Here is a 23296-nt window from a genome sequence, read left to right on the forward strand (position 1 = left end):
TATAAATGGAAGGTAAAACTAGGAGTAAACCACAAGGAACATTGGTATAAATACTTAATTTGCTTTTGAACTTGTGGACCATAGTTGCAGTATTGGACTATAGTTGGGTGGTTTTACGGTACTGATTTTCTTTAACAAACAAGATGCAAAATTTATATTATTTATTGACTAGGAATCAAAATTAAATCTGCGATGAGAAATTAATTAAAATAATTAATTATTTAATAATTCTGGAGTCATGTCCAAATTGCGAGCAATGACGCTATTCTGTCCGATCTCTGTTCAAGTGTTACAACATGAAAAAAATGATGGTTAAATTGGCATATATATCAAGTATATCAACATACCCATCACAATATAATATTAAAAATTAAATAAAATTTCGAATTCTGGAGCAAAGTAGGCACATGTTACAGTAATTATTTAATGTCTCTGTTCATAAATTTCACTTCTAGGTAACAGGTATTTAAGTAAATGTAACCATATGGTGAAATAAAACACACGTGTCATAGTAAAACCATTTAACAGTACATATTCCTCGATTCTATAATTAAGAAAAGCAACTACATTTACATAGAGTGCCTCAATACATAAACTAATAATATACAGTAATAAAACAGCATTCGTCGAAACGAATTTAAATAGGCGGATCCACACAGAGTGAGAAAAGGCGCGAGGCAATTTCCTCGCGCACAAAACGGCCAGTGTAGACGTGCCTCGGCCGAGTTGGCGCGCGCGTTTTCCTCCCGAGGCATGTCTAGACTGTCCGTTTTGTCGTATGCTCGCTCTGTGTGGACACGCCTAATGGCTTGCTAATGTTGCATTGTGGCACGTGACAGACGTATGCGACAGTTTTTACACATTATTGTATTAAAAAGAATACTTAATAGCGTTATACAATATACTTGAAATTTTCTCTACATATCAACAATTATAGAGTTGTGTGCTAACCGAGAGAAAACCCTCATAATTAGCTTGAAAAAAAAAAACCACGTCAAGGTTTTTGATTTGTTTATTGCATGACCATTTGCGGGGTAATCCGAAAAAGTTGCCAATTAAAGATTTTTAATTCTTGCCGTAAAGTTGCGTTCAAACTGTAAAAACCTAAAAGGAAGTAAAAACCTTTTTCACGATTAAATCATTTTTAAGCTAATAATATGGTGCTTTCTAGCGAAAGCATACATATATGTATATGTTTGTGGCATGCCACAATGCGGCATGTTACAAGCCTTATACATAATTTACCGGCGTAACCGATTTGATTAAACATTACTTGGTAAAATTCTATAATTATCTTAGATAGGTAAATAATGAAACGATATCCGGCAATGTACATTTAAATACGACATGAGTTAACGAAATTTTTATGGACTTAAGATTTGACTAAAAAAAATACAAGATCATGTCCATCTCTGCACCATATTCAGTAACAAAGTGTGGAATTTCACGTTGTTTTCATATGAATTTGACGTTAAGGGTTGATTTAGACGGTAAGCGAAATCGTATGCGATTTTAGTTACATTACGGACTATCAGGTTACACCTAATTCGGCCGACCGATCGAATACCGCAATGTAATGAAACTCGCATGCGAGTTCTTGCGCCGTCTAAATAAGTCCTAAGTCAATATCTGAGTTGAGTTAGCTTTGTATGACTGTTTATATTTTTTTTAAATCAAATCTAAATCCCATACTGTGAAGTGTACAAATCTTATTGTTAATCTGTATTCTTAATTTATTTCAAATGACTCTTCTCTCTACTTATTAAGAGTAAAAGAGAAACACAAGTTTCGTTTGAACATATGTTATTTATAGAATCAAGTTTAGTAATAAAAATACATAACTATGTATTCGTTTCGTGAGTTTTGACATGCCGTTCTTCTCTCGTCCAGAAACAACGAAATAGATAATTGTGCTTATTTTTTTTATTACTAAACCAGATTTGACTTAAAAATATGAAAAACACCAAACATATATATCCGCGTATAACTATATAGAAGTGAATAAACAATATTGTGACAAACAAGTACACGGCTCTGAGCGGTTGCAAGTGAGCTTACAAGTACGCTTCAAAATAAACGTGTCTTTTCAATGTACTAGAAAGACATTTAAACTTGACCTCTTTGACGCCAATGACGGATATATCCGCACCGTAGGTCCAACGCCGAAGGCGGATTAATCCGTCACAAACCACAGAGCAAGACCTACGAGCATATGCATAAAGTTCAATTTCAGTTTTGACGCTTCGGTGACGTGGCGTCCGAGTGACAGCTTTTGTGTTTGACACGGCGTCGGCGGCGTAGTCATTTCTATGGACTAATTATGTCTGATGCAAAATAAAATTGAATTGAATTCAAAAAGTTCATGTAATGAAAACATTTTCTACTAAGTTCACTTCTAACAAGTTATTTTATAAACATTTACAACGCGTTTTAATATAAATAATAAAATGTCGATATTTGTTTCCGTTCTACATTTTCTTATAGGGATTCCTTACATAATTATACATACTTGTTGTGTAGCCAACGTCAAACCTAATGTCCAATGAAATGTACGAACTGATATAATAATTATTTTTAAAAATATATACGGACAAATATGATCCATAATTACCAACAAACAATAGGGTTGTTTCCATCTACAAATCTTAGGGCAGAATTGTATCCCAATAAACTCTTTTGGATTATAAGAACATGTTAAACTACTTTCAGGGGACCTGTAATGACCATATTTTTGTAAATATTGAATTTAAGATATCTTTTGGCACACGTCACGTGACCAAACTCGAAACGTCTTTGAAGATTCTGATGACGTCACAACTCTCGAATTGACACTGTTGACAGTTAGGCGATAATCAACAAATGACAAATGTCAGTTGACAGCTCGTATCTTCTACGTGTGTATGTAGTTATGTGTCAAGCCGTAAACTGTGACGTCACATAATTTTCAAAGAGCGTTTTGGGCGCGAAAACATCCGTCAAAATATATTTTGTTAATTTAACATATTTAAAGCCGTTTTTAGTATAAAAGTCGAATTTTAGGGCCACTTTTAGTTACTATAGAACGTAATACAAGCGTTTCAAAAAATTGGAAACAACCCTATTATGACATTTGAACTGTTTTGTGGGTGTATTCCCATTTGGCCGTGACTATGTATTTTTCTGAACATAAAAGCAGTATTTGATGATGTCTGTTCAGTTTTTCTTTAATTTATTATGTATATATTAATTAAATAACTATATTTTGACATTGGCTACACAAATCCTTGGTCTATCTTATTTCTTACGATTCAGTCCAGCCTCGATTTTTACATAACTTTAGGGCTCTTTTTTGAAGGAACATTATCATGAAATTCCACTAGCGTCTCCCGAGCGTCGGCGTGTAGACAACTCTATGGCCGCTGCTCGACGCAACGTTGGCGCAACTGCGCAGCGACGCCATTTTCCATAGCGCTGACTAGACGCCGACGCTCAAGACGCTAGTTTGGGGTGACTCTTAAATGGTACAATATGTATATTCAGACAATGTATTTAAGATTAATTTAGAAAGACGGGTACTTTCAAAAGTGGACTTTTAAATCAATAATTAAAAATGTATTTCTTTCAGTGACATTGTTTTGTCATGAACAGAATGTAACCCTTTTCCAGGCCGCACCAATTTTCAAGGTTTTCCCAAATTATCCAAAGATGTGACGTTTTCAGACAAAAGGTGTCAGTTGTCGATAAGGTTGATTTCAAATTGAAGCTATATAGAAATAGCGCCTTATTGACTACCGACAATAAGTACCCTTTTGGTTGAAAATGGCGCATATATACCAATTAATCCAGCTTTGATAATATATTTAGTGACGAAGTCACATTCCCCGAAATGGCATCTAATTTGAACCTTAAATCGGAATACTAAAGTTGAAATTCTATTGGCGCGTATGTGGTCATCTTTGTGGCTACAATCTTTTGGACTACAGGCCGCGTAACCAAGGTTACAATCGTTAACGCTCCGTAGCGTAGCGTAGTCACCTCTCTCTATCACTCTTCCATATTAGTGCGACTGTGATAGCTGCGTTTCGTTCGCCACGGAGCGTGAACGATATGCAAGTTGGCTACGCGGGCAGTAGGGCCTCCAAGGGCGTAGCCAGGGCGTATCGACTAGGGCATCGATTATAAAGGCCCTTTTTAATACCACGATGGTGGCAAACATACGGCCCGCCTGATGGTAAGCAGTCACCGCAGCCTATGGACGCCTGCAGGCCCTACTGTATTTTAGATATTATAGTTGTATTTAAGAGCCCTCTATCCCAATGACTAGTTTCTAGGTGCATTGTATTTACACGCTTCTTTAGCCATTTCGTAACGTTTTCTTCCTAATTATGTTTAATTATTGAAATCTACTCGATATTTACATAATGATATAATCAGTATAATCACAGACCATAGATTGAACTAGATACCGCACCTCAATGTTATGACAACCAAATGTGATGGTTTTTGCACACCTAATCCGTTTTATAAATCAGATACTAAAATGATAAAACAATTGGTCAAAACAAAATGTAATTCGGTATCGTGTTCTGCGGTGGCAACAATGGTTAAATTTTTATCACCTGCCACTATGCCCGTCACTTTCGCGCTTATATACTTGTTAGAACGTGACAGGCATGCTGACTAATGATAAAAGCCGAACATCTTAGCCCTACTGATTAGGAAAAAGTAGAACATTTTTTGTCGCGAAATTTTTTTAGCCTTTTTATGGAGGGTTAGCCGACTTGGACAACCTGGCCCATTCGCATAAAAAAAAATTCTTCTACTTTTTCCTTATAAGAACACGATACAGAATATGCCCTAATCCTTACTATTTTGTACTATTGTAACTATCACGTAGTACAAAATCAGACATATTAGGTAGTATACAGGGTGTAATCGTTAAGTGTGGCCAGGCCATAATTCCGTAAATATAACAGATATCAGAAAACTTCCAACTGATATCGAAAGTGCGTTACCCAATGAGTAAATTTACATTCATAACTTTTTTTTAATAAAAGCAGAAATATCCCAAATATAAACTTCAAACCCTTCCATACATTTAGTAGGTAAGCCGTTCATTCAAATACTAGTTTATACGGCCGAGGCATTTCACCGTTATCAAATGATTCATGAATTTTCTTATGTTAACCACTTACTCCATATCAATTAATTATCATTTCTTCATCATTTAGAAACAGTTAGGAGGGCCCGTGTATGTATCGCACAAGAAGGACGTCACATCGAGCAACTGTTGTAAATAAAATAATTATTCATTTCAAAATAAATGTTAGAGTAATTATTTCATAAGTGGTAGTTTTATTATTTTATTACAATGTATTCGTACAAATAACGAATCTCAAACAGTTTTACCTCTTATGACACCCGACATTCTTTGAGGCTGTAAGTCGTCATACTAAATGTATGGGAGTGTTTTAACTTAGTATTTTTAATATTACTTCATCTATTCAAAAAAAGTTTTTAATGTAATTTTACTCATTGGGTAACGCACTTTCGATATCAGTTGGAAGTTTTCTGGTATCTGTTATATTTACGGAATTATGGCCTGGCCACACTTAACGATTACACCCTGTATATTAGACAATCGAGCTGTATTTATAATATCTAGGGTATGAAAACTGGGCTTACAATGACGTTACGAGAGCTATAATGGTGCTACATTGGCTGTTATAAAATATTACATAACATCGTGTGAAAGGGACAGCATAATAATATTGATAGTGCTTTATTATGTTGTCCCTGTCACACGATGTTATATAACATTTTATAACAGCCAATGTGGGAGCACCATAAATGGGAAAACAGCTTACTTAACCTTTTTGACGCAAATGACGGATATATCCGCACCGAATCCAACGCTGAAGACGGATTAATCCGTCACAGACCGCAGAGCAATATAGACCTACGTGCATATGCATAAAGTTCAGTTTCAGTTTTGACACTTGGGTGACGTGGCGTCCGATTGACAGCTGTTGTATGTATAATTGATTATGACGTAATGAGGCATTTTCGTTGTTATTAAAAATCATCTGACAGAACGTATGGGTGCGCGATTGAGTGGTGTTCAGTACATAGCACCTCTAAAACGTAACACGTAATAACACTTGAGCAGTTTAGTTCTTTATATGGTCTGTGGAATAGTCAACGCATTCACATCATACTGAATTCATCAAAATTATGATTTATTTAAAAACATGGTTTGCTTGATTTTTTATACTAACTTAGAATATGCCATGGTTTAAGCAGAGTTTGAAATTTAAAAAAAAAAACTAGTATTACGACATGTGTTTTTAGTTCATATAAAATGAAATATTAACTTCCACCAGCCAGGTATTAAAAATTGAATTACAGTAAAACCAGCTTAAGACGATTCTCAAGGGACCACATCAAAACCCCTTAAGAGGGAAGAATAGCTGTGCAATCCTAACGAAATAACGGTACTTTTTCTATGAAATTTCCATTTCGGGAGAAAACGGTTTCCACTAACTAAATCTTAACGAATCACTTTGATTTTGATGTTGATCGCTTCAGCATAATATATTTTAGGTTTATAGGTTTCGCTTTACAAAAAAAAATTGATTATTGCAAAGTTTTGAAAAAAAGTAAAACCTAGTTTTTTATTGTGTCAATAACATACTAAATAAGTTTTTGGCAAAAAAAAATATTTTTGGAAACAAGTACAGTCAGCTATAAAAGCTTTTATCGCTGACTGTACTTTTTTCCACAGAACTGTACTTTTTTTGATACTCATCGAGGCAATGCTAAAAACCCCAAACATTACGTTGCGTTGTTTTATTACAGACTTCCAATGGCCACCTCCTGTCTCCATCATCAGATCACCTCGATGGTACCATAATATTGCATTGTCACCCGACTTACATATGTATGCAAATTTTCAGCTTCATCGGAAACCGGGAAGTGGGTCAAATTAAACTGGCAAGATTTGTCCCATACAGAGCAAGTTAAATAAATAATAAAATATAAAATAAAAGCTTGTAAAAATCATGGAGCATGGAAAATATCTAGAAGTGGAAAAATATTTTCTCTTTTTGGAGGAATACGTGGTATCCTCCTGAGTCCCAGAGGCCCTAATAAAGGGACCTCCCACTAGTTACTACCAAGTTGTTACCAGTGGTAACTAGTGGGATTTTTTTCCCAGTAGTTACCACTGGTAACAACTTGGTGGTAATTAGTGGGAATAACCCCTAATAAAGGCTTTAATCGAAAACGTAATTTTAACCTTGATTACATACCTCAAGGATACAAATTCAAAAGCGAGACTAACGATTCTCCCCTCTTAACGCATGTCATAAATAGTTATTTAAATATGAACTTTAATAGCTATCAATAGAGTTAATATTATAACTGCCAAATATGGTTGCAAGAAAGCGATAAACCTGTCAAAAAAACGTGTAAAATCGTATTTAGCGGGTTTTACTGAAATGATATTTTTTTGTTTTTATTGCATATATTCGATAAAAACTCGGTTTACAAGCCAAACTAGTTGGTAACTTATTTTCTATTTTACAAAATTCAGCGTTAGTGTCAACCAATACAAAACCACGCTAAAGTTATAGTTTATATTTATATGGGACACATATATAATAATGTAAAATAATGAATACACTTTACATAATGTATTGTCAATTTTGATTTCATTGATCTTCACAAAAAAAGTAGTCAGACCAAGTTGGCAGCGATTTTACAATTTCAATTCAATTCATCATCAGTTGTCCCGGCATATTGCCACGGCTCATGGGGGCCTGGGGTTCGCTTGACAACTAATCCCAAGATTTGGCGTAGGCACTAGTTTACGTAAGTGCCATCTGACCTTCCAACCCAGAGGGTAAACTAGGCCTTGTTGGGATTAGTCCGGTTTCCGCACGATGTTTTCCTTCACCGAAAAGCGACTGGTATCAAATGATATTTCGTACATATATAAGTTCCGAAAAACTTATTGGTACCGAGGTTAGAACCCGCGACCTCCGGATAGCAAGTCGCACGCTCTTACCGCTAGGCCACCAGCGCTTCTTTCCTACTTTAAACCTCAAACTTCTAACGTTTGAAATTATGTACGAACGAAATTATGATGTTTACTTAACACTTGCACACGCTGGGCTATCAAAATCACTGCCAACTTATATTGGTCTGACTTAATGAATATCTTAAATGAACTTTTTGGAAATAAATCTGTCAAGTCGATATACAAAGACAAATCTCAAGCATTTTTTTTATTGCGTTCATCTAAAATAATGAAAACAATACCCAATATTTATGGTATATTATGCGGAGTGTTTGGACATAATCGTTTTGTTTATGAATTAATTTTTAATGTCATATTGCACAAAAATATTATCAGTACATAAAGTACAAGTTATAGTATTTCTATCGGGTCTCTATTGTTTTCGAAATGGTTTTAAGTCATATTGTATTATTTGTCCGGATTTTCGTTAGTCATAATTTGTTTTTTTTCTCAGAAACGCGTAACTTTTCAGGATTGCCATAAAACAAACCTATCCTAACCTATCTATAGGATTACCTTACGAAAATCCTGAAAAGTTAACTGTTTCAGAATTATGATTAATGATAATCTATGACTTTCAATAATTATATCAAACAAAGGGATCCGGTTTTTCGCATAGCTGGGGTACGGTGACAGCTGTCATGAACATTTGGAAATTGTATGGAGACTTTCGGTTCAAGCGCCATCTTGATAGCCTCGTGATTAATTTGTTTTAATATTGTTTAAGAGGCTGTCAACATCCAACGTCCTTGAAATTGATGTAACTTAAACAGTTTTTTAAGAAAGACTATTTGTTTTAGTCAAGTAAGAAAAATATATGTTCATATTAATTATATTTCAAAGACCGTGGTTGTACTCGATACATGATTGAACGAAATCGGCTCGATAGAAAATAATTGCAAAGATTGGTCTTAAAATCACAATTAAACGGTTCTATGTCTTTATTGTTTTGACTTATGGGTCTGCAATTAAAATCACAATTTCAAAACATATATATCTAAACCGTGGTTGAGTAAAATATTCTACTAATAACCCACTTTTTTTTATTTAAATATTTTTCTTATTATTCCCTTGCCCAGGCCCAGTAACATGCGACATTGCTATCTCATTTACTCCGATACAAATAGACAGTGTGCGCGCTTTAGGTATTAACAGCCTCTTAAAGTGTAATATCGATAGCTTATTATACATAACTAATGTGGTAATGTGCAGTGAATAGAGAATTTTTGGAACGCATTTAACCACCATTTTGGAGTCAACGATCGGTCCAAATGCTACTTGTAAAGTTCAGCTGATAAAATCACCGTACACTGTCTTGTACTAATCGTACAATTTTAATCATATTTAAAGCTCCTAATATCTTGATACTGGCGAAATAGTCCCACTGGACTGAAGCCCTAATTTTAAAAGAATGAATGAATGAAATTGTATAGAGATGACAGTTCTCACTGTACCCAAGGTGTATGAAAAATATTACACTAGATATAACTGACAAGGAAGGCATTCATACAAATTCATTGAACATACGACATACACACATACTGCAGCGATTTTATATGTTTTAATACTAAATTGTGACGTTCTCAAGCAAAAGGTACCACATTGTCGCTTACCATGAGGACGAAATTCGCTCATATCTTTTTACGAATAACCTGTCAGAGCGTCCTTATGGCAAGCGACAATGTGGTACCTTTTGCTTGAGAACGACACAATTATACTACAGATGCGTTTAAATCAAAGATTGATTGTACTATAGTATTTTTCACACAGCTCGGGTACGGTGAGAACTGTCATCTCAACACATATTTTGCGTTTTAAGACTTTTATCGTTATTAATTGTATGGAGATGACAGCTGTCACCGTACCCATTTGAAAAATACTATAGATGTATAAAGTTTAAGATAAATTCATGCTTCATAATGTGACAGCTAATGTAGATGGTGCTGTACGGCGCTATATATATTATCCGATAACTGTATAAAAACAGTATTTTTGACAATTCACCGACCACAAAACATGGCGGCACCTTTTCCAGCTGACATTCAAAGGCATGTTTTTTTCTTTAACTAAATTTCCATTACAATCAATAATTCTTCGGTTCGAAAACTAAAACATACAACGTGGGCCCCAGTAACCCGACTTTAACCATTTCTTACCGAGTAAGTGTTATATCAACTTGTAGGTCCATTTTGTCATTTTAGGTTAGTTTATTTCTGAAACAAAATAAATCAATTTCAATAGTTTTGTAAAGAGCGCCATAGCCTTTTAAGGCACAGCCATACAAATGAAAAATCCAAAATTTGTCACTGAAATTTGAACCTATAGCGCAGGGAATACAGTTGATTTTATTTTGTTTTGAACAAAACAAATGCAACTGTTCCAATTGAATATGATTTGAATTTCATTGAAATGAATAAGTCCTATAGGTAGGACCTTGGGCCTTTCGAGGATAAGGCGCACTAAGATAGCGTACATGAACTTTAGAGGGTAACACAGAATCCCCCTATTCATTGGCGCGAAACATTATGTCAAGTTTCTAGTTTTAGATTTAATCCACTAGATGGCAGAACCTACTATGTGAAATACAGCCAGCGTTTCGTGAAGGGGGCAGCACCTGCTTAGACGCGTGAATTGTTTTTGTTTTCGATTTAGGTCACGAGATGGCAGAACCTCCAACACGGTGTCTATAAAACTGCCAAATGTCAGATATGACATACGGAACTGACACCTGAGTATATCACATCAATCGCCCAGTGATAAAAGAAGTATAAATTAAATGTTCTAGTCTGGTAGCTCAATACCAACAGTTTTGAACAATGACAGCCCGTTTGTCATAGACCTAGATTTTTTTTGAGCAAAAACTAGTGATTGACAAAATTAAATATCGACATAACTGTTATCGATACGTGGGTACCTCAACTATACACCGTGGGCCCATATAACCCGACAGATTTTAACCACGCATTCCTGCAGTGGCACCATGGTTCCATTTTTATCGCTTATCACTATTCCCGTCACTTTCACACTTACATACACAAGTACGTGACAGGCATGGTGACAAATGATAAAGAGCCGACCATCTTAGCCCTACTGCAGCGGTATCATGGTCGTGTTTTTGTCACTTGTCATATCATGCGTCACTTTTGCACTTACATATTTGTTAGAGCGTGACAGGTATGGTGACAAATGATAGACAGCTGACCATCTTAGCCCTACTGAGGTAATAAGGAGCTACGAATGTTATATAACATTGCGTGTGTAAAAAGATTGCGTGTGTGTTTCTGCACACGAAACGTTATTTCTTTTTACATCTTAGCGAAAAAAAATATCCACCAAGTTTTTTATTTTATTTACAGATAAATAGGGGAAATATATATGTCGGTTTGAATTATCTTTTAACTTTTCGGTGAGTATGTGTATAACATTATAATTTACTTTTATATATTTATCTTTGACTGTGCTTATCGATTTTTCATTATGTCAATCACTAGTTTTTGCTAGAAATATTTCTAGGTCTAATTGAAGGTGACAACTACTGGGTCAGAGTCCAACAATGGGACATTTACGTTACTCCTTTTAAAACCAGTAGTAGTAGGTGATATAACTTTTATTGGGTATAGAAATTTAGTATTAGTACGGGTTATTTGGAGTCTCGATGTATTCAAAAAAATATATTTGTTTTTACGTTCACATATAAAACCGTTACAATATCCTATAATAAAGGAATCAACCAAAGCAAATATCGACATTTAGGGTAAACAGAAAATATATATATATCTAAAGGGTATGAAGTTTGGACATAGAGGTCACATGAATACTTTAAAAGGTATTTTACGGTCACCCCACACTAGCGTCTCGCGAGCGTCGGCGTGTAGTCTACTCCATGGCTGCTGCTCGACACAACGTTGGCGCCACTGTGCAGCGACGCCATTTTCCATAGCGCTGACTAGATGTCGCCGCTCAAAAGATGCTAGAGTGTGGGGTGGCTCTTAGGCAATGTGTGCATATTTTAATATATTTATGTGTATAGTGTAAACTATTTTTTTAAAGTTTTAAGCATTTATAAACCCAAAAAAGATTACTAGTTAAAGAACTAAAGGACTACTATATCCAAACTTCCCTTACTTTGTTATATTAAACAAGGCAAAAATTGGTTTCATCCAACATTTAAAAAAAGCAAGTTTATTCTGGAACTCGCTAAACAGACACATTGCTATCTCTTCTGGATGCGTAGATAACATGCCAATCGTTAACGTTCCGTAGCGAACGAAACGCTACTGTCTCTGTCGCACTAATATGGAAGAATGATAGAGATAACTACGCTACGCAGCGGAGCGTGAACGATTGGCATTTTCTCTACGCACCATGTTTAGAAAGACGCTAGCACAACTGTCGTGGAAACCTTATCCGTCTCTTTTCTACTAATGACGATAAACGCCTACAGCACCCTCTGTATTAATATATTGGTAGTTTTAACCCCATTAATATCTCTTTCCTGACGTAATATCGGGACACCAAACAGAATATAAATTTAAAACTACAAGGTCTTTGCTTAGCCAGCAAGTTTACACCACAGAGAGTTGAGGGTTAAACTCCACACTAGCGTCTTTTGAGCGTCGGCGTCTAGTCAGCGCTATTGAAAATGGCGTCGCTGCGCAGTTGCGCTAACGCTGCGTCGAGCAGCAGCCATAGCGTTGACTACACGCCGACGCTCGGGAGACGCTACTCGTAGTGTGGGGAGGCCCTTTCTGTGAACGCTACGCCTATCGCTATAAAACCTTATCGGAACGCACCATGGCACTTTTTTAGGCCGGAAATATCCGTTCTGGGTAGGTTAAAAATTACGTCTGAAACTGAAAGGTGAAGTTATGCCTGCGCTGGATTAAACCACAGTATCTATTTTTTCTCAAAACCTTGACAAATGTGACTTTATTGGCCGGTGATATCCGGTCTGGGTAGGTAAAAAATGTTATGCTTGCGCTGGATGAAACCGCCGTATCTAGATTTACGTGACAAAGTCGTACCCGAGGTATTTCTTATTTTTCCGGCGTACGCGCGGCGAGCCCTTCTTCTCGTCGAAGTCCTCGTCCTGCTCGTACACTATGCTGTTGTCTATCACCCAGTCTTCGGCGATTTCCGATTTTATCTGCTTTACCTGAAAACCGGAAAAATAGATTCAGATATATTTATATAATACAATATTTATTATAAAATATTGTATTTTATTTTACAGTATATATAATAAACAAAATAAATGATTACGAATTAAATCATTTTTTATATGGTTATACCTGGTTATTTTGTGTGGTTGGTTGGGCCGCTCCTATAGACAAAGTTGATTATTTTGTGTGGTTGTTTGGGCCACTCCTATTGACAAGGTGATTATTTTGTGGTTGGGCACTCCTAATGACAAAGTTGATTATTTTGTGTGGTTGGTTGGGCCACTCCTATTGACAAGGTGATTATTTTGTGGTTGGGCACTCCTAATGACAAAGTTGATTATTTTGTGTGGTTGTCTGGGCCACTCCTATTGACAAGTTGATTATTTTGTGTGGTTGGTTTGGCACTCCTATTGACAAGATGATTATTTTGTGTGGTTGGTTTGGCACTCCTATTGACAAGATGATTATTTTGTGTGGTTGTCTGGGCCACTCCTATTGACAAGGTGATTATTTTGTGGTTGGGCACTCCTAATGACAAAGTTGATTATTTTGTGTGGTTGGTTTGGCACTCCTATTGACAAGATGATTATTTTGTGTGGTTGGTTGGGCCACTCCTATTGACAAGGTGATTATTTTGTGGTTGGGCACTCCTAATGACAAAGATGATTATTTTGTGGTTGGTTGGGCCACTCCTATTGACAAGGTGATTATTTTGTGGTTGGGCACTCCTAATGACAAAGATGATTATTTTGTGTGGTTGGTTGGGCCACTCCTATTGACAAGGTGATTATTTTGTGGTTGGGCACTCCTAATGACAAAGATGATTATTTTGTGTGGTTGGTTGGGCCACTCCTATTGACAAGGTGATTATTTTGTGGTTGGGCACTCCTAATGACAAAGATGATTATTTTGTGTGGTTGGTTGGGCCACTCCTATTGACAAGGTGATTATTTTGTGGTTGGGCACTCCTAATGACAAAGATGATTATTTTGTGTGGTTGGTTGGGCCACTCCTATTGACAAGGTGATTATTTTGTGGTTGGGCACTCCTAATGACAAAGATGATTATTTTGTGTGGTTGGTTGGGCCACTCCTATTGACAAGGTGATTATTTTGTGGTTGGGCACTCCTAATGACAAAGATGATTATTTTGTGTGGTTGGTTGGGCCACTCCTATTGACAAGGTGATTATTTTATGGTTGGGCACTCCTAATGACAAAGATGATTATTTTGTGTGGTTGGTTGGGCCACTCCTATTGACAAGGTGATTATTTTGTGTGGTTGGTTTGGCACTCCTATTGACAATGAAAAATGAAAAAATATTTATTCTGTAACAAGCACAATTAACAAAATATAGGTTGGTGCCCCTTTTTAAGTATAGAAATACCTGTGTTAAGGAACACCGCTCCTCCTTAGTGATTACCTAAAAGAAAAACTATGATGACTAGTATAAACTTAACAATTTAAACAATTAATGGGTAAGTAAACTGACAAAATCGTGGAGTTTAGACGTTATCGTCATCTTTTGAGGTATCCTTTGACCTGTTTTTTTTATTTATTTAACACAGAATCTGACCTGTTCCCTCATGGAGGAGCTGAGCCGTTTCTTCTTCTTCCCGGCTGTCTCCAGGCCTGTCCTTGCGCTAGCGACGGCGGTCCTCCAGCACCAGGTGCTCGTACTCTTCAACTATATAGTTATCTAGTCCGCAGCTGGTTTTGATCTCGACGGGGCAGATTTTAGAGAAAAGCGTAGGCCCAAGGAACACTTCCGACTACTTCTAAGAAATACCACTACAAACTGTATACTTTACTACCTCTGATGGAGTTTAGACGTTTTCCTCATCTTCTCTTGAGGTATCTTCTGACCTGTTGTTTTAAATATATTGAACACAGAATCCAACCTGTTCCCTCATGGAGGAGCTGAGCCGTTTCTTCTTCTTCCTGCCGCTGTCTGCCGGCGCGTCCTTGCGCTTGCGAGGGCGCTCCTCCAGCACCAGGTGCTCGTACTCCTCCACGATGTAGTTGTCGGGCTCGTAGCTGGTGGTGATCTCCACGCCCACGGACGGGTCCGCGTCGGGGAGGATGTAGTAGTTTTCGTAGTCACCTTATGAAAAAAAGCAGTGAACAGTAAGTTTTAAGTAATTCCCTTAAGAGAGAAGTAAAGCACATTTAGTATGATATTGACACAATGAAAAACTAGGTTTTAATTTTTTTTTTTGCAATACAATTTTTTTTTAAGTGATACCTATAAACATAGAATTATGCTGAAGCGATCGACATCAAAATCAAAGTAATTTGTTAAGATTTTGTTAGTGGAAAACGTTTGCTCCCGAAATGGAACTTCATAGAAAAAGTGCTAGGATCGCAAAGCTATCCTTCCCTCTTAAAAGTCATTTATTTAATCTTTATTTCACAATATATAAAGGTACAATTAAGGAATTAATGCCTTAAGGCATTATCTGCCAGTCAACTAATGGTTTAAACCAGAAAAATTAAGTAGGTGCAGTGTCTAAAAGTAAATGAATATTTAACCAAGACTATATATGAATATAAACTATATATTGATAAACTTACACATATACTTAATACAAATAAACATACAGACATTGATACATACCCAGTTAACTAAGGTTAACTGGAAGAGATCCCTTAGATAGGTTAACTGTGATAAATTCGTCTATAAAATACTTAGAAATAAGTAAAAAGTGGAAAAATTAACTCTCGGGCGAGACTGGCACTCGAGGATCTAGATCACTAACCTATCGCTCTGCGAACTCAACTAAAGAAACTTCACTACCCCTACTAATATCAAAGAGAATTTGAAATAGAGGTGGATCGTCAAAGAAAACTTTGTAGTCACAGTAAATTTACTGCCATCTTTCGACACATGATTAAAACTTTTAGAACGCCATTTGAATTTGATCCTTATTCTTTCACTGATATGTGTTAAATTTGTTAAATATCAAAAAGTGGCGCCATCGCTCGAAACGATGCTGTCATATTTTGGCCTTTGATCTATGGAGTGTGGAATTAAGAGGAGTGGCATCTTTTATGGTAGAACTGTTGCAAAAGTGTCCAGCTGTCAGCTATAAATAATAGTTCCAAATCTCTCCAGAGTAGCGCTAGAGTAGCTAAGAACCTAGGGGCTATTGACGGAGTGAAGTGCGATGTCTATGATTTGATTTTTTTGTTCAAGTATTCTAGGTATTGTAGCGCCACCTATTTATGGTTTTTTGATGACACTTTTTGGTATATGGAGATTTATTTCCTTACCTCCACCTTCCGTACTTTGATCTATTAGAGAGCGCCTCTTTTTGATATTTAACAAATTTAACACATATCAGTGAAAGAATAAGGATCAAAGTCAAATGGCGTTCTAAAAGTTTTAATCCTGATTAGAATAGATTAGATTTATTTATTTCTTAATATTTAGTTTACTTACTTAGTATTTCCTTTGTTGTTTTTATTATATTTGTTTGACATTTAGAATTTATTCTAGAAACAATCTAGACTAGTATTTTTTATACATTTTTTTTTGTATGACTATATTTTGTGACATCGGCAATTGAACTGCAGAGTATGCTACAAGAACTTAGCGACGCAAGCCTTGAGGTTGGTCTGACGATGAACCAATCTAAAACCCAGTTAATGACCAACAGCAAGAAGCACGGGGTGACGGTGGATGGGAACATTTTGCAATATGTCGACGAGTATACTTATCTAGGCCAGATAGTCTCCTTCACAGATCGCCAGGACAAGGAGATTGATAGAAGGATCGAAAACGCCTGGCGGAGCTTTTGGTCTATGAAGGAACTCATGAAAGGTAAACTCCCAATTGCACTAAAGCGCAAGCTCGTCGACATGTGCATCTTACCCATCCTCACCTATGGTGCCCAAACCTGGTCATTAACTGAGGCGCAAAAATCACGGCTCAAGGTTTGTCAAAGAGCAATGGAGCGGAGTATCCTGGGTATCCGAAGATCAGACAGGGTGAGGAACACAGAGCTTCGCTCCAAAACCCGTGTCGTCGATGTTGGGATGAAGACCGCCAGGCTTAAGTGGGACTGGGCTGGACATGTCTGCCGGATGAATGATGACAGATGGGCTAAAATAGCCACTAGCTGGCATCCCCGGTGTAGTCGTGGCAGAGGCAGACCGAGAAAGAGATGGCGGGACGACTTTGATGCGTTTCAGCGGGACTGGCGGGACCTTGCTCAGCACAGGGAGGATTGGAAAGCTAGAGGGGAGGCCTTTGCCCAGCAGTGGGACACACAAATAGGCTATTAAAAAAAAAAAAAAAAAAAAAAAAATATTTTGTGAAAGTTTTAGTATAAAATTTGATCTATGAATTATATTCATTAGTATTATATATGGAATAATATTTACAACATCAATAAATTGCTCTGATAATTAGATTAAGATAATTATATGTAATACTGTCTTACTATTCATAAGTGCTTGTTGCTAGGCCTACATGAATAAAGTATATTTGAATTGAATTAAAGACAAAAGAAATGTCAATGTATACATAGCTAAGGCCAACCTAGGTATTGTCGAAATGTCAAAAAGAAAAAAACAAATATATTTACACAAACAAATACTATAGGACATTATTACACAAATTGACTAAGTCCCACAGTAAGCTCAATAAGGCTTGTGTTGAGGGTACTTAGACAACGATATATATAATATATAAATATTTATAAATACTTAAATACATAGAAAACACCCATGACTCAGGAACAAATATCCATGCTCATCACACGAATAAATGCCCTTACCAGGATTTGAACCCGGGACCATCAGCTTCGTAGGCAGGGTCACTACCCACTAGGCCAAACCGGTCGTCGAAATCTCAAATATCTCAACGATTTTAATTGCTTTAAATTACTTAAGGGGAAAATTTACAGGACGATCGTGAGACCTGTTGTAATGTATGGATCAGAATGCTGGGCGACGAAAGTGACGGATGAAAGAAGAGTGCACGCAGCGGAAATGAGAATGTTGAGATGGATGTGTGGAGTGACGATAAAGGATCGGATTAAGAATGAGTATATAAGGGGAAGTTTGAAAGTAGCACCGGTAGCGGAGAAGATAAGGAGTGGTAGGTTGGCGTGGTATGGGCGTTTAACACATTCACTGCCGGGAACCCACTTGGTGGGCGCTCGTGAACTTTGTTCAGAGGCCGGACAACCCGCTGGGCGGGTTGTTTTGTACGCAGCTATAGACCACCGGTTTCTGGGGTAGTGCGCCGTTTTTTGTCTGGCAGTGAATGTGTTAATGAGGAGGGATGAATGCCATATAGGCAAAAGAATGTTAGGAATGATTGATGGACGGTTTTGGTAGACCCAAAAAACGATGGATGGATTGTGTGAATATGTGATATGAGAAAGAAAGGAGTGAGTGCTGAGGTGACGAAAGACAGAAGAGAATAACATGTCGAGCCGAGCCCACATAACGTGGGATAAGGGCAGGAGGAAGGAGATTTTAATTGCTAAAATATTAATACAATGTAAATTCATATTAAATGAAATTAAATGTCATAGTAATAAAATAGGTATAAAATCAATATAAAATTAAAACATAATAAATTGTCGTCATCAACAAAAACACAAACAAAATCATGTGTCGAAAGATGGTAGTAAATTTACTGTGGCTACAAAGTTTTCTATGACAATCCACCTCTATTTACAAATTCTCTTTGGTAATATTATAAATGCGAACTGATTTAGGTCAAATTTGGTATGGAGGTAGTTTAGTCCCGGGAAAGGACATACAATAGTTTTTATCCTAGAATTCATTCCCTAAGGCAGTGAAAAGGTGTAGTAATTTACTATGAGAAGCGCTGGTGGCCTAGCGGTAAGAGCTTGCGACTTGCAATCCGGAGGTCGCGGGTTCAAACCCGGCTCGTAAATGAGTTTTTCGGAACGTTATGTACGAAATATCACTTGATATTTACTAGTCGCTTTTCGGTGAAGGAAAACATTGTGAGGAAACCGGACTAATGCCAACAAGGCCTAGTTTACCCTCTGGGTTGGAAGTTCAGATGGCAGTCGCTTTCGTAAAAACTAGTGTCTACGCCAAATCTTGGGATTAGTTGTCAAGCGGACCCCAGGCTCACATGAGCCGTGGCAAAATGCCGGGACAACGTGAGGAAGAAGAAGAATTTACTATGAGAGGTATATGAAAATAGAAAATACCAATCCAACGCAGACGAAGTCCCGAGCAAATAAATAAATAAATAAATATATCTTTATTTCAGACCCAGAAGTCCATATATGGTTAGTAAAATTAACTTAAAACCTATATTATTCACAAAGGTTATGCTATGCCAATCAGACCTACTTGACATAAGTCAAAGTAGATCTGACCTGCTCCATCCAATGCCACATTATGGGGCAGTTAAATCTGTCCGCAATCACCTTCAGAATGCTGTTTCGACTTTCCCTTACGCGACCCATTAGTGACGTGATTTGTTTGACGACCGGTTTGGCCTAGTGGATAGTGACCCTGCCTACGAAGCTGATGGTCCCGGGTTCAAATCCTGGTAAGGGCATTTATTCGTGTGATGAGCATGGATATTTGTTCCTGAGTCATGGGTGTTTTCTATGTATTTAAGTATTTATATATTATATATATCGTTGTCTAAGTACCCTCAACACAAGCCTTATTGAGCTTACTGTGGGACTTAGTCAATTTGTGTAATAACGTCCTATAATATTTATTTATTTATTATCGCGTGAAAATCGTCCGTGTGCGCTTGGGCGAACATTCCTGATGCACTGGGGACATTCCTGATGCAGGATGCAAAACCTGGTTAGACTTATATTTACCTTGTAGCGTAATTTCGTTCATTTCCGCAGTGAAGTGTCGCTTCTTCTTGCCGGTGGTGCAGTGCTTGATGTAGGCGTATTTGGGCTTATTTTCCTCGGGTATAATGTTCACCATCCATTCCTTGTTGGTCTCTGCTGGGATCTCTTTGACCTGAGAAACAATTTCAGTTTCACAAGTCAGTAATACTTCATTAGACGCGTTGTAATATTTCATAGAGGACCGGGTTGGCCAAGTGGGTAGTGACCCTGCCTACGAAGCTGATGGTCCCGGGTTCAAATCCTGGTAAGGGCATTTATTCGTGTGATGAGCATGGATATTTGTTCCTGAGTCATGGGTGTTTTCTATGTATTTAAGTATTTTATACATATTTATTTTTTTGATTCATTCATTCATTCATTTCATTTCAACATTGTAAATAGTTTTTTAGAATTACTTTTATAGTTGTCATTTCTTTTGAATTATTTTTCTCACTGCACCCACATTCGAGAATTTCTGTTTTGCCCTATGGTTGACTGGTAGAGAATGCCTTAAGGCATTAAGTCCGCCATTTGTACTTATTTTTATTGTGCAGTAAAGTTTAAAAGTAAAAAAAGAAAAACTCACCTATACAAAATATCAATATCAGCCAGCCAAAATGTATGGTAGAGTCTATTTTGTTTCTAACTTTATGGTAGTGATCAAAAAGTGTATTAAGAGCCCTTAATCCTTGGAGCGTTCTCCGATTTCACGAAATAACGCTCGATAGATGGCGTTGGCGCTCGGTACGCGAGCGCCGGCAACGCGACGCGCGTTTCAATGCAGACTAGAATAATCTTGATAGTTTTCAATATAATTTCAAGCAACATTAATTTTAGTGTCATATGATATCATATGGGCACTCTTTATTTTATTGTATATGCACAGTAGTTTTTTTTTTATGTACACTACTACTAAGTGTACAGACTACAGAGTGTACTATAACCCTTGCTCTTTATTCTGTCTCTTTCACACCAATGGAAAATGAAGAAGTTACTAAATGACTGCAGGTATAAATAAAGTATATTAGTGCGATAGAGAGACAGATAGTGTTTCGTTGTCGTATCGTAAACGATTGGCATGTTGGCCACACACTTGCTTAGTGCCTAGCCAAAATACCAATCGTTTGCGTATATTAGTGCGATAGAGAGAGAGTAGTGTTTCGTTGTCGTATCGTAAACGTTTGGCATGTTGGCTACGCACCCATGCTGCCCAGCCAAGATGCCAATCGTTTGTGCATATTAGTACGAGAGAGAGACAGATAGTGTTTCGTTGTCGTATCGATTGGCATGGTGGCTACGCACCCATGCTGCGTAGTCAAGATGCCAATCGTTTGCGCACATTAGTGCTATAGAGTTTCAGTGTTATTTGAAATCACGTTAGGGTTTGTATTATTATTTTTGACCCGAATGAAGTCCATTCCAGGTTCTTATGATGGAGTCAGGAGTTGGTCACCGGAACTCCTAATCTACTCATTATAATTCCATCGTGCTTGGGCTCAAAAGATTTGCCCTGACGAACACCATCGATCTAGATGAGGTCCAGGGTCTCATGACGGAGTCAGGAGTTGGTCACCAGAACTCCCCAGAACTCCTAATCTACTCATCATAACTCCATCGAGTTTGGGCTCAATAGATTTACCCTGATGAGCACCATCAATCTAGATGAAGTCCAGGGTCTCATGATGGAGTCAGGAGTAGGTCACTAGAACTCCTAATCTACTCATTATAATTCCATCGTATTCGAGCTCAATAGATTTGCCCTGACGAGTACCATCGATCTAAATGAAGTCCAGGGTCTCATGATGGAGTCAGGAGTTGGTCACCAGAACTCCTAATCTACTCATTATAATTCCATCGTGTTTGGGCTCAAAAGATTTGCCCTGACGAGTACCATCGATCTAGATGAAGTCCAGGGTCTCATGATGGAGTCAGGAGTTGGTCACCATAATTCCTAATCTACTCATCATAACTCCATCGTGTTTGGGCTCAATAGATTTGCCCTCACGAGCACCATCAATCTAGATGATGTTCAGGGTCTCATGATGGAGTCAGGAGTTGGTCACTAGAACTCCTAATCTACTCATTATAATTCCATCGTGTTTGGGCTCAAAAGATTTGCCCTGACGAGTACCATTGATCTAGATGAAGTCCAGGGTCTCATGATGGAGTCAGGAGTTGGTCACCATAATTCCTAATCTACTCATCATAACTCCATCGTGTTTGGGCTCAATAGATTTGCCCTCACGAGCACCATCAATCTAGATGATGTTCAGGGTCTCATGATGGAGTCAGGAGTTGGTCACTAGAACTCCTAATCTACTCATTATAATTCCATCGTGTTTGGGCTCAAAAGATTTGCCCTGACGAGTACCATCGATCTAGATGAAGTCCAGGGTCGCATGATGGAGTCAGGAGTTGGTCACCATAATTCCTAATCTACTCATCATAACTCCATCGTGTTTGGGCTCAATAGATTTGCCCTCACGAGCACCATCAATCTAGATGATGTTCAGGGTCTCATGATGGAGTCAGGAGTTGGTCACTAGAACTCCTAATCTACTCATTATAATTCCATCGTGTTTGGGCTCAAAAGATTTGCCCTGACGAGTACCATCGATCTAGATGAAGTCCAGGGTCTCATGATGGAGTCAGGAGTTGGTCACCAGAACTCGTAATCTATTTATCATAACTCCATCGTGTTTGGGCTCAATAGATTTACTCCGACAAGCACCATCAAATTACCATTATGATGAATAGATTAGGAGTTCTGGTGACCAACTACTGAGTCCATCATGAGACCCTCGACTTAATCTAGATCGATGGTACTCGTCAGGGCAAATCTTTTGAGCCCAAAACACGATGGAGTTATGATGAATAGACTAGGAGTTCTGGTGATCAACTCCTGAGTCCATCATGAGACCCTGGACCTGATCTAGATTGATGGTGCTCGTCAGGGCAACTCTATTGAGCCCATACACGATGGAGTTATGATGAGTAGATTAGGAGTTCTGGTGACCAACTCCTGACTCCATCATGAGACCCTGGACTTTATCTAGATTGATGGTGCTCGTCAGGGCAACTCTATTGAACCCAAACACGATGGAGTTATGATGAGTAGATTAGGAGTTCTGGTGACCAACTCCTGACTCCATCATGAGACCCTGGACCTCATCTAGATTGAAGGTGCTCGTCAGGGCAACTCTATTGAGCCCAAACACGATGGAG

At 37.7% G+C, this 23296-nt stretch overlaps 1 protein-coding gene across 3 annotated transcripts in view; it reads right to left on the reverse strand.

The window, feature by feature from the left end:
* Nucleotides 1-506: 506 nt before the first annotated feature.
* LOC133532397 (uncharacterized) overlaps nt 507-23296 on the reverse strand; it is a 39115-nt gene continuing 16325 nt past the window's right edge. For 2 of the 3 annotated variants that reach the window (XM_061871021.1, XM_061871023.1), the window contains 3 exons: nt 20054-20204; nt 15122-15324; nt 507-13214 (listed from right to left, as the gene is read on the reverse strand). In XM_061871021.1, coding sequence (XP_061727005.1) covers nt 13065-13214; nt 15122-15324; nt 20054-20204 — 504 coding nt within the window. In that variant the 3' untranslated portion in view covers nt 507-13064. The remainder of the gene's footprint in view (nt 13215-15121; nt 15325-20053; nt 20205-23296) is intronic. The other variant, XM_061871022.1, reaches the window with a different exon arrangement.

This window comes from Cydia pomonella, chromosome 27 (genome assembly GCF_033807575.1).
Source record: "Cydia pomonella isolate Wapato2018A chromosome 27, ilCydPomo1, whole genome shotgun sequence".
Lineage (NCBI taxonomy): Eukaryota > Metazoa > Arthropoda > Insecta > Lepidoptera > Tortricidae > Cydia > Cydia pomonella.